The following is a 13,319-nucleotide window of genomic DNA, read 5'->3' on the forward strand; positions in this document are numbered from 1 at the left end:
GTTTTTCAAATGATTTAATGTATTTATATAAATTTACATAAATATTCATATATTGATTTTTCAATCTTGACTGTTCCATGTCAAAGGAGCCGGTTATAGCGATAATATGTTGAACACATCTAAAGACATGTAACCAATATTATTAAACTGCATTTTATAAATATAATGAGTTTAAGTAAAAAGAAATTCATCAACTAATGAAGTATTCTATAAGGTCCAAAAAGAACAATCTGGAATTGTGAACGGATTATAATGAAATCCAAAAAGACTGTTCTTTACTTAAGACATGTAACCTTAGTACTGCCTGCATTTGTGATACAAACCATTTAGTGTATAAAGTAAAGTCAATATCTGTTTCATTGTTATCAATAGCTTTCTTCATATTAAATCAATATTTGATTTTGATTCAGTTTTGCTTGGCGATCCTTGCTGTTTAATAAAATTTAATTAAGTTTAATTACTTCCAAAAAAATACTCGATTCAGATTAGAATTATTTTTTAAATGGTCACAAATAAACTATTCATTCCTACGAATGGACAGAGTTAGCTCCGTTTGAAACAATATTTTTTAGAAAAAAAAAAAAATGCGATAATTAAAATATAAAAAGGCAAAACAAACTGCAAGCAAGCACACCATCGAGCAATGTTGAGTAGATACAGCTAGTGTGTACCTATGTGTTGTGTGTGTATAAATATATTTAGATCAATGCATGTGTGTGTTCTTAAAGAAAGTAAGGTTATAAAAGTATTCATAAAATTTACAAGGGAAGAAAAAAGTATGAAATTTTAATATCTTTATGAAATTGGAATCATATGTATCAAATTTTTTTGAGGAAGAAAAAGGAAGTGGTCCGGAATATCTAAGTGCCCGCCTAATCTTAACACTTCAAATATATTCTAATTTATTATAGATAAATTTCAGTAAAATAGGATATATAATCCCACATGTAAATTTCAATAGAATAGGATATATAATCCCACATGCAGATTTCAATAGAATAGGATATATAATCCCACATGCAGATTTCAATAGAATAGGATATATAATCCCACATGCAAATTTCAGTAGAATAGGATATATAATCCCACATGTAAATTTCAATAAAAAATGATATATAATCCCACATGTAAATTTCACAAGTTTTAAGGTTTAGGAGGGCATTTGGAGGTTTAGGATCATTTCCATCGTTCCCCCCACCCCCACCCCGATTCTTATATTAGGATGGTGCAAAAATGTTTTTTTTTTGACATTCAACTTCACATTAAAAAGACATTTTTGCACCAACCTAATAGTATTCTTTTTCCTGCTTACACTTCAAGCCGAGCTGACATTTGAAGAGCATCGTTCTTGGGATGGAAGAGAGGTATCGCACAGTTTACAGTTCAATTAAGTGTAGTCAGACAATATGTAAACGTTTATTGTGCCAACATTTTTTTTCTTTCTTTTTTATTAATGTACCTTTTTTATAAATCAACATCAGAATCTAAGTGATTTCATCCAACGATCCAGAAGCTGGGCTCCTGACAAGATGGATACATAATGCTTTAGACATGCCTCAGTAAATGCAAAGCAATAGATAGCAATGGTTTCAAAACGTTATAAAAAGCAAAATATGACTTTAGGTACCATCCGCTAGAATCTTATCCAGAATGTTTAGCGCTCCAGCATTAGTCGTTATTCATCTCTCCAGAATTGTTATTGCCTGAGCTACCAACATTACGAAAGGTAAAAAATTAAGTGACTTTAAGCCATGAATGTTTAATTTTGCACATGGGCAAAAATAACAGCAGGAGTAATGTTTTATTCGACTTACCCTCCTAATGTAAACTTTTGTTTTCAATTTTGACCCCCTTAATAGCAACTTTTGCTGGGTAAATGCCAAATCGAACGTGTGCTACATGTCCAAATATCCTATATATCAAATTTCAACTTTGTAGATCTAATATTCAGAGAGAAGTTTGGTGAAGACTTTTCACTCACCGACAAGTTCACTTTTACATGTAGATATAAAAAATTTTCTGTACGCTAGAACATTTTCATCTTAGAATTTATGCATAAATAGAATTCAGCACAATAGTGAAATGAAACCAATCGTCTAATAAGGAACCATAAATAATAAGTAATTAAAACTTTTTTTTTTTTTAAAAGGAAAGTGCAAATTAGTTGACCTTCATGTAGTTGCTAGTATATCCATGACAGAGTATATCAAGTTCATTACAATTTTCAAATAGAAAAAATAGGTGTTTAATATCAATGTCAGAGTGAGAAAAAAAGTAAACTTTATATAAACAGAAAAAAAAATTAAAAAATCTTTAATTGAATAAATGGTAGAAAAGACAAAATCTAATAAAGTTGGACATAAAATGTGACTAAAACAAGACAAAGATGCCACCTGTATAAGCAGAACAATTACATCCAGTAGCTGCATGCACCACGAATCTCTTTTACTCTAACCATTCGTCAAAACTAACAAAGATATACTATTATAACTTTTATATACCAGTGTCTGACTTTCTTTTTAGCAAAATAGCAGACATGCATTTAAACAGAAAGGTGAGATTTATATAATAGATGATACTGTATGTCTGTCTGCCTAAAACTTTCGACAGGCAATGGATTTTCACAAGATCTGTGTCATTTTGAAGCTCGACCCTTTGGATGACAAATATCGAAAAATTGGCCAAAAACATTAATTCCTTCACCCTCAACTGGGCACTTTTCTACAGGGAAGGGGATCGCTTTTTTTCACCAATATTTTCAAAAGTCATCCCCTATTTTCGATTGACTAGCCTTGATTTAAACCTTCGCCACTTCTAGTTTGACGATGGATGTAACAGAAAAGAAGTCACTTTTTTTTTTTCTTTCATGTTCTTTTTCTCTTTCTCGGTACAGGTTCCACCTGCCTGCCTACTAGCATTTTTTTTTTTTTTTTGCTCACACACTTAACATCCAGGCAATGCTGGGCACTAAGATTAGTCTATTATAGAAGTCTCAGTTGTGTGTGTGTGTGTGTGTGTGTGTGTCAGTCATCTACATCAAAAAGCTCCTTAAGCTGATCTTGGCCTTTTGGTCAAGATCAAAGTGTAGTATCTGTTCTTCAGATGCTGCACTTCCATTTCTTGTTCTCTTTCGGTGAAGGAGCAGTCCTTTACGACTGAGACAATTTTTTATTTTTGTACCTTTTCTCCACGTTAAAAAACGACCCTGGTGTCTAACTTTGTCCCGTGGGGAGTCATTGTAAATAGGTACATCAAAAAGGCATGAATGTGGCACTGTTAGAAAGAGCAATCTCTCAGACGCATATCGAAAAATTGGAAAAAAAAAAAATCCTCAATTATTTTGTGTAGAAATGTTGCTTTGTTTGAAGGGAGGAGGGGGGGGGTCTCAGGTAAAATTGTTGGTTTCAACCCTGTTAATCACGCATACGTAGACAGTCATTTCGTTCTTTTGTTTTAAAATGCTAAATTTATGTCACTTACGCTTACAAAATTAACTGTTGCAAGTTTGCATCCATCATGCAACATGTTTTTTTTATTTTTTTTATTCGCTTAAAAAAAAAAAAAAAAAAAAAAATTGCTTTCGGTTTCGCTTTTGACTGATTGCACCCAAGTTCTGTTGTTTTTTTTTTTACTATATTTTATGACCGGGCAGAGCCGAGCCCCACCACCCAACTAGTTTTTAATATAAACTTGAGATTTCTAATTTCACAAAAATGTAAAAATGTTGAAACCTGATATATATTATGTTTATAAAAGTTTAGCAAATAAATAATTCATTTAATAAAAAGCAAAAGAAAACCAGAGATAGGATACTTCAAATAAAACTGATGCATACTGTTTTAAGAAAAAGTTCAAACCAAAACGTTCACCAGATGAAAATAAAAGCTGATAAAGTTCGATATGAAATCTGGCGACTATGTAACAAAAATGGCACCTGTATAAGAAGAAGAATTAATAAATAAATAATTAAAATAAAATAAAAAATAAAAAAAAGCAGAAAAAACATACAGGAATCAAGTGCTTTGGAAAAAAAAAATGTCTACCAAATAAAACCACGAACGGATAAAGCTTGACGAAAAAGTAAAAATAACTTACTTCATACTTTGGTTCCGCCATTTATGTAGTTTTAAAATGGTCTAAATTCAGAGTATGATACCTGTTAAATAAAAAAAAAAATTAAAAAAATGAATATGGATCATGAAAAAGAAAAAAAGTTATTAGTAACAAGTTTCACATACCTTATTCACCAACTAGCAGGAAGGACTACCCAGAGTTGACCAGGGTAAAAGTTTTTCTTTTAAAACTTATCAATCCATTTATTTTTTTTTTTTTTCCGATTTACCCCTCAGTCTCCCCACCTTTCTCCATCCAGTTCACTGTCTCCGTATGTCCAGAGACAATGTTAAAAATCACTAGAGAAAGGAGTCAGCAAACTGGAATTAACTTCTTGGAAACAAATTTTTTTTTTTTTTTTTTAATTTAAAAGAATAAATAATAAAACATCACTCACTTCCCTTTAGTACATAATCTGGCTAGAAAATAGATCACCCCTTCCCCTGAAAAATCTGCATCAGTTTAGAAGCAAAGAATGAACATTTTTTTTTTTTTTTTTTAATTAAATCTTAGATATTCATCTGAGGCAATGCCGATCAACACCATACCAACTTTATGCGTACTCGTTTTATAGTTTTTGACTTTTAGCCGAACATCCAGACAACTGCCCTTTATTCAATCCTCATAAGTGATCATCAGAACATCGTGTGATTAGTCGATTAGTATGTGAAACAGACAGTTATTATAAAAAATTGATTATGTGTTTGAACTCGTATAACATTGAAGTTAGATTGATGGAATTTTTCAAGTTAAACTCAAATAGCAATTTCTCTAACATAGGGGCTCCCAACCTGAGGTGCTTACACACCCTGTAAATGTAAGAATATATTCCAGAAGGTACAAAAGTTTAAATAAAGACAGGATATTGACTTTTTGCTTTTGTCATTTGTGTTTGTTGCTTTGATTTTTTTTTTTTTTTTTTTTTTTTTTTTTTGCTATGTACTAACTTATTTTAATCTTAGGGTTAAATAACAGATTTCAGGAATTTTAGAGGGTACAAGGTCTGAGAAAAAAAAATTTTTTTTTTTTTTGAAGCTTGTGGACACAAAAAAAAAAAAAAAAAAAAAAAAAAAAAAAAAAAAAAAAAAAAAAAAAAAAAAAGGTTGGGAACCAATGCTCTAAAATGTCCATGACATTCAAACTAACCTATTTTTCATGATCATATTTAATTTAACTTTGTTTTACATGCCGACACGCAGTCGACGAGTAAGAAATTTACTTCCAAAACTAACCTATTTCTGGTCAGATCTTTGTCTCTCAAGTCCATTTTTATTACTTCAGAGGTTTTCATTTGTGAACTGGACTTACTACCTCAACCGTTCTACATCTGACCCAAGAACTCATCCACTCTTTCAACATGGCCATACCTTTGAACAGTGCAACAAAATGTACATAAAAATCTAAGATAATTTTTAGATTCAATTTAAATTAAACTTTTATACCTTTGTAAAAGTTTATAAAAGTGAACTTTAAAAATTAAGATGTAAGATTTAATTTGAAATTTATCAATTTTCAAAGTTTATGAAAATAAAAATTATTTAACCATTTTTATGCCTTGCAGAGAAATGCTTTTGTAACTTATTTTTAAGATGAGATTTTACTTAACATTTTACTTAATATTTTAATTTAAAATTTCAAAAATGAATATGCTTTTGCATGTCTGTATCAAGTTGAAATTTTTTGTTTCAATATTCTACTTGGATAAAAAAAAAGAAGTAAAATTATTAGCAATAATAATAAAATTAAAAAAAAAAAACGCGTATACAATTAAATCTACTCTTGTCTCTTATATAATAATATAATAATCAATAGAGGATTGATTCTATAATATATACGCAATCGGCATAAATTAAAATATCATGTTTAAGCAAATTGTATGACCAGGCAATGCTGGGTGGTCAGCTAGTTCTAGTTAAGATTTTACTTTAATTTCTTCAGATTTTATTCAATCTGCATGCTGAGTAATAAGGACGCTATTTCAAACTTCAGTGTGACAGACCAACTGACAAGGCGACAAAATACAATTTCAAACTTGAGTGACCAATAAGTGGTTGTAAAGAAGCCTACTTAAGAATGATAAACAACTAATCCTAAACCCATTTAAAAAGAAATGGGTAAGTAAAAATTCTTTATGGACTAAGACAAATCCGCTTAAACAACAAAAAGAAAAGATTTTCATACAAAACAAAATCTTATCACTTCAAATAATCTAAGGATAATTTTCAAAACAATTAGCCTGCAGGTCCGATTACAACGGAATTTCTAAGGAGAGAAGAAAACATTTGAACTTTAGTATCTATCTACCTACTATTATATATATAAAAAAAAAAAAATTTAAGCCTGTGTGTGTGAGCAAGCGAGTTTGTTCCTATGGACTTCAAAATGGTTGGGTCGATTTTTATAAAATTTCACACGAAAGTACTTTTTGTGCCTGGCAGTGTTCTTAGATAGGCTTTATATCAGAAAGTCTTCAATAAGTATCGATAATCAAAATAATCCGATGAAAGAAGGCACAGGCGATTTTGACCAAAGTTAACACCTTACATAGCCTAACATCACAAGTGCATTCAAGAAGTTTTATTACCACCCAAGGAGAAAGGCCCAATATAAAAAAAAAACATCAACAGTAGGTTCTTTGGTATGACAAGGGCACGTTTGAAATGAAGGTTTCTATTTAGAGCAAAAGTGAACTATGAGACTTGATTTTTTCATTTTAAACTATAATTCAAGCCATTAATTTTATAAAAACTAAGTTCTCTACAGTGCAATATAGACTACAATGTATTGTAGACAAGGTCACTGCGGGAGGGAGGAGGGCATATGACGTTTCCTCCCTGTGCATCGAAATGGATCCCCAAATAGAGCAGGCAATAGATTTGATTGAAAAATTGGCGATTTCACCAATTTCAATGACAAAAAATATAGGATATATTATTTAATTGGAATTCATTATTGAGAGGAGTATTATTAAGTTTATTTAATTACCCTCATCTTTTTAGTTGTTTCACAACATTTCGGGCGACTATTCCTCTAGCCTTTGTCAGGTGGTAACCGCGACGGAATATGAACTCCAAATCTAACTGCATTCTCATTGCTGAGAATGCAGTTAGGAGATTCGGAGTTCCTATCCCGTTGCGGTTACCACCTGACAAAGGCCAGAGGAATAGTCGCCTGAAACGTCGTGAAACAACTAAAAAGATGAGGATAATAGTCTGCAATAAATAAAATTAATAAATATAGGAGTATGAAACATTCGTTGATCATTTAATCCCGGACAACGTCAGGTCTCCCTGCTAATTTTCAATATTTATCAAGATGAGAGGAGAAAGGGTATAGGATTACCATGTCTTTCAATCCTTTGTTTTTATTAGCCAACTGCGAGCAAAACCACAAGCCATCTTCCACAAACATTTAAAGAAGTGATCATATTTCTAGGAGAATCGAGGCTCCAGACTAAAAATAAAATAAAAATGTGGTCAGATCATATGATCCAATTAAGATAAATAAAAAACGTAATACAGGAATAAGACTTCTTTAAACCCTGTATTTATAAACTATGTGAACACAAATGCAGAAACTCGGCTGAAAATTATACACAATCATTTTTTTCTACAAGAGTGGTGTTAAAAAAAAAAAAAAAAAAAAAAAAAAAAAAAAACTTAATTGATCGGAATAACAAAAATCCAAAAACTGAATTTCAACTAAAAACCAATGTCATCTACTTCGTACTTTCACAATCCTTTGATCTACCATTATTATTTTTGAAATGCAACTTAAACAAGGGGAGTAACTCAGCTTGGAATCTATTTTTAAAACTTGCAATTTCAAAAACTATTTTCATTAATAATTAATTTTCTATCTTATTTTTCGTAATTTTGGGATATGTTACTAATTTCGATGTGACAATCGAGTAGATAACAATGGTTTTGATTGAAATTCAATATTTCAACTTTGGTTATTCTGAACAAACACAAAAAAAAATAATAAAACAAGTCATGTGATCAGTTTTCGAAATCTAAGAGCTAGAACACTCCTGCATGCCAAAAAGTAATTTATCCTGTGTAATAATTCGGAACATGGAAGACGAATGAAAGCCAGTTTATGGTTTATCTAGAATCACGAGTATGCATGCCGAAATAGAAAAATGAAAATTTGCTAAGATTTTACACAAAGTAAAAATGCTAATATGACATCCTGCAAGCGGATTTAAAATTTAGATTCTCGTCGGATTTATCTGCTTTGTGGCATATAGTAACCCTTTTTAGATTTAATCTGAAAACTAAATCTTTTGTAAAAAGATTATTTTTAAGACAAATTGCTACAGTATGTTCAATCCAGGGATCATTCCTACCAAATTTTAATAGCCTCAAAGAATTTAGACATAAATCACAAAACCCAAACCATTAAAAAAAAGCCAAGCATGCAAGGTTCCTCTCCACAAGGCAAAAAATTTACTTTCACCAGGACTAATGTTTGTGCAAAAATTTTTTTAAAAATCCAATGCATAGTTATTGACAAAAGTGAAAACAAATGAAAGTTTGGGGGCAATTTTTTTCCATATAATGCCCCCTAGGAGGGGCAACCACAGTTGCCTCTGAAAATCCGTTCTGGCAAAAATTTACTTTCACCATGACTAATGTTTGTGCAAAATTTCAAAAATCCAAGGCGTAGTTATTGAGAAAAGTGCGGGGAGGGAGACCAAAAAGAAAATGCAAGATGTATAATTGATTCAATTTTCTAATTTGAACTAATGAATTTACCAGGAGTTCAAATCCAACCAGATGTAGTTTGTACAATTATGTCTTTCGAAAAACTACTACTGCTTTCTCTTTCAAAGATCCATTAACTTTTTATTTTTAAATAAGGGTTGTCACTATGTTTTATTTAACATTCTTTTTACATTCTGGCATCTGTTGGACAGTTTTTAGAAATTTATTTCCAAACTAACCTATCTCTGGCCAGGTTTATTCATCCATTCTTTCAAGCCCACTCTTAACACTTCCATCCATATTTTCCTTGGTACTTCTCGTAAACTGAGCATGCTACCTCAACTGTTTAACATCTACTAAACCAAGAACTCTCGTCCAATCTTTCAATGTGACCAAACCAACCAAGTCTTCTGTTCTGCACACATTTAGGATCCTTTATTTTAGTAGTATAAACTAGAGTTCTCAGGTGAATCAGAATTAATTTTTTGCGAATTTTTAGGTATGCAAGAGTCATCAGAGCATGTGACCGATTTTCCAAAGATAATTCATAACATTGCTCATGGTAGAACTCTCAATCACCGATACAAAACGGATTCTAATACTTACATTCCACATAGAAATTTAACTTTGTGTTTGAATTATTCAGACTACAGTTCTGATTTTGGTTGTTATTCTCATAGCATTTCGAATGATGAATCTTCTGACCACCAGGTGCCTCTTATCAAACTCAAGAATCTTCGTTTAACTATGAAATCTATATAGAATAGAAAACTAAAACCTTTATTTAATCCACAAGGAGGTAAATTCCATGAGCGATATTTCTGACATTATTACTATTTTCAGAGTTGGAATCATTAGCTTGTTTTTGACCTTGATGTATATATAAAAAATGGCTTTTCATGCCTTGTCTGGAGAGATTTCTAAAAAAAAAAAAAAAAAAAAAAAAAAAAAAAAAAAAAAAAAAAAAATTTTTTTAAATTAAAAAAAAATAAAAAATTTGGATTTTAAAAATTATTCTTGTTCTGTCTGCCATGACCAAGTAGAAATTTTATCCTTAGTATAATGAAGATTAAATTCGAGAGGATTCATTCAGAGTTAATTGATTTTTACTTAACATTCATCTGTCATGCTAAGTTTTCATGTCCCAAGTCTGATGAAATGTACCTGAAGGTCAGGTTACATCCGCTAAAACTTTAGGAGAATGACATCCAAAACTAGAAAAATAGTCAGAATAATCCAAATACACATTTTCAAGTCTCGTCTCAAGAATTTCGAAACAAATTTAGTTTGTTTGCATATTTGATTGGTTCAAATTTAAAGCCAATATTTTTTAAATGAAATCTCTTCAGACAAAGCATGATGCCACTTGACGTAAGAAACTAATAAGAACAGAACATGATTATCTCAAAAAAAAAAAAAAAAAAAAAAAAAAAAAAAAAAAAAAAACGAGATGCTTAATGGCCTTAGTCTTGAAAAGACCAAGGCTTTAGGTCGCAGGAAAACAGCAGTAAGAATTCCACAAGCCTACAGTTCTTGGAAAGATGCTATTGGAATAGGAAACTGTATTACAATAACAAGGCATCAAAACAGCGAATTGATGAAGACCACTAGACCAACAAGTGAAACGAGCTGGAACAAAGGAAGCAGGGAATAGATCAGACAATTCTGAAGACCACATGCCACATATTTATAGAAGAGAGAGTAACTATGAGAAAGGGAACAGAGAAGAAAGAGTGGGCCAATCAAATTACAGATACGTTTCTGCATCCTATCAAGAACCCTCAAACAGGACATATTCACCACCCAAATATGACAATCGTATTCCATGTCTCAAAAAAAACTTACAATTAATTTAACATCTTCATTTTGAAGATCTTTTTTCTTAGAAAATCGTCCATAGTTTATTTGAACGTAAACATTTATTTTACTGTTTTATAAGTAAAATATCTACATATAGTAAGTTATAAAAATATATATGTCAATTAAGCTACACAGAATATTCTGTGTAGCTTAATTGCCATATATATCTTTATAACTTACTACCCAGCTCTACCTATGCATTGAGCACTGTTGAAGTAAATACTATATATATATATATATATATATATATATATATATATACAGACACACACTAGCAGATGTACTTGGAATTGCCTTTGTATTAAGCGTTAAATTCCTTTAAAAATAAAGGATAAAAATATGAAGTAAAAAAACAAAAAAAAGAAAAACTAAACAGCGCACTTGTAAGTAAAAATCGAGCCGAGATCGAAACCAAAAAGCAAAGACAGTGAGTCAAGTACAATAACCATTAAGCCAGCTTTCCATGTCTTTAAAATGTGTTTTCAAACCTACTTATTTTTAACATTAGGAAGCTGTCATGTGAATCATTCACACATGCGCAGTCATGAAACAGTTTCAAACATAAAAATCTGATGACCCTTTCCCCAAACACTAATTTTGACTCCTTAGCATTCCTTTTTTCCTGGATAAAAACCGATTAAAAAGTTTTCTAAATGTCTGAATACCCTACATAATTTCAAGTCTGTAAATCAAAATCCATTCCGTACATAGGCTGATATATATATAGAGCACGTATTGAGTGTATAAAGGATAGAAAATTTTTTAAGGAAATCTCAAGTAGGAGCGCTCTATGCATAGAAGTTAAAAGAAAAACAAAATCAGTTATAAATTTATTTTAACCCTACAGCTAAAAAGATCATATTAAGATGAGGAGGTTGGCCGAAAACTAGTTTAAGCCAAGTTAAGCTTGCTCATCTGAAGATGCTCTTTTACCTGTACAGCTGAAATAAATTTATAACAAGATATGGTGAGCCGATTTATTTGGTTGTTTGTCTTTTAGAAAACTGCCAGGCAACCAAACGTAGCCATCACTGGTGCATTTCTCTTCACAAATGAGATGAGCAAAGATGGATGAAAGCTATTAGTTTGAGTGTCTCCTGCTGGTCCAACTTTGGACAAGCTGGCCCGACTTCCAGACAGTCTGTTTATAAAGATCCGGTGTTTGTTTTGCAAGTGGTCAGGAAGTCCACGGATGGCTATATTAAAGGCAATTATACATGCCCGATCAAGCACTCAATTCCCTGATGGTGAGGAGGAGGGAATAATCATCTAGAATTCCACACCTATGTTGATCATACTTTGTGACCTAATATTTCCAGATTCACAAACAAGATAGGACCATCTAACAATAACATGATCATGTTGCCAATAAAAAAATTAAAAAATTTTTTAAATAAAATAAAAAAAATTAAAAACATTAAAAAAAAACAAAAAAAAAAAAAAAAAAAAAACAGACGTGCATTTTGGGAAATAGTCAGTTTGGATTGCTCAAGATGGAAAACAAAAAATGGAAATGGCACTAACCATATGAGAGTTTAATCGACTTCCTCCAAAGGAAGCAGTTCCAAGGAGTATGAAATTCACAAGTGATCTCCAGTCGCATGTATATCTGTTAAGGGAGATGAGAATGTTAGGTTTTTGCAATTCTTGCAGAGAGGTGTCGACATCCGCCTACATACAGTGCGTGGAATGCCCAAATTATTCATCCATCAAGTACTGACCAGGCTCAACGTTGCTTAACTTCGGTGATCTAACGAGAACCAGTGTGTTAACGTAATCATGCCGCATATATTGCTCAAGATGGAAAAATTTATTTCCTTTTTCATTCAACTTTTTCAAAGAGAAGGAAGAACGTTAAGTTGCATTTATGAGAAAAAAAAAAAAAAAAAAAAAAAAAAAAAAATCAAAATTCACAACCACATTAACACACTGGTTCTTGCCAGATCATCGAAGTTAAGCAATGATGAGCCTGGTCAGTACTAGATGGGTGACCATTTGAGAAAGTAAGGCGCTGTATGTATCGCATTGAATCGTAGAAATTTCCAAGTTGCTCTCTGGGGGAGGGGGGCATTTAATTCACTGGGGAAATGCACTCATGAATAAACTCGCCTGGTGGGTAGGCGACAAGGCGGTACTCCACGTAATGGTGTACCAGCAACCTGCTGAAAGATGTCTTCTTGAATCTGCATGTCGAGCACGTTTGCCACAGCGAATGGTGACATCTGAAGTGTGTGTGACAAAGTTATGTTCTGTGGATCACCTAAAACAATTCATAGCTGAGGCTGGCTCATTCTAATGAGCAAAAATGTATATTTGTAATAGAGTTCTGCCAACGAACAATGAAGTTTATGGAATCAAAGATTTTTTTCAAAAGAGTAAAAAATATTTCCAAAAACTGATAGCATGACAAATTCCGTGGAAGAAGAACGTAAGTACCAAAATCATGCTTTCCGGGCTGTTGGAAAACCGCTTCTGTGGTACCAATATTCAAGAATTCTGGCGAAAGAACTGACCCATCAAATTATCGCCCCATTAGCCTCCTCCCACTTTTCGCCAAAATATTTGAGACCATAATTAACCATGCTCTAGTCTGGCACCTTACAGACGCTAAACTTCTGACTGACCAACAATATGGAT

General features: G+C 31.9%; 1 protein-coding gene across 11 annotated transcripts in view; it reads right to left on the reverse strand.

The window, feature by feature from the left end:
• The window catches only part of LOC145261200 (endothelin-converting enzyme homolog), a 662,230-nt gene that overhangs the window by 588,546 nt on the left and 60,365 nt on the right, over positions 1-13,319 (reverse strand). For 8 of the 11 annotated variants that reach the window (XM_080119539.1, XM_080119540.1, XM_080119532.1 and 5 more), the window contains exon 2: positions 4,096-4,156. In XM_080119539.1, the coding sequence (XP_079975665.1) occupies positions 4,096-4,116 (21 nt within the window). In that variant the 5' untranslated portion in view covers positions 4,117-4,156. Of the gene's footprint in view, positions 1-4,095; positions 4,157-7,455; positions 7,567-13,319 lie in introns of all 11 variants that reach the window. The other 3 variants (XM_080119533.1, XM_080119530.1, XM_080119527.1) reach the window with 1 other exon arrangement.

Source organism: Euprymna scolopes, chromosome 37 (genome assembly GCF_053919585.1).
Source record: "Euprymna scolopes isolate OS-2025 chromosome 37, ASM5391958v1, whole genome shotgun sequence".
NCBI classification, from domain to species: Eukaryota; Metazoa; Mollusca; class Cephalopoda; order Sepiida; family Sepiolidae; genus Euprymna; species Euprymna scolopes.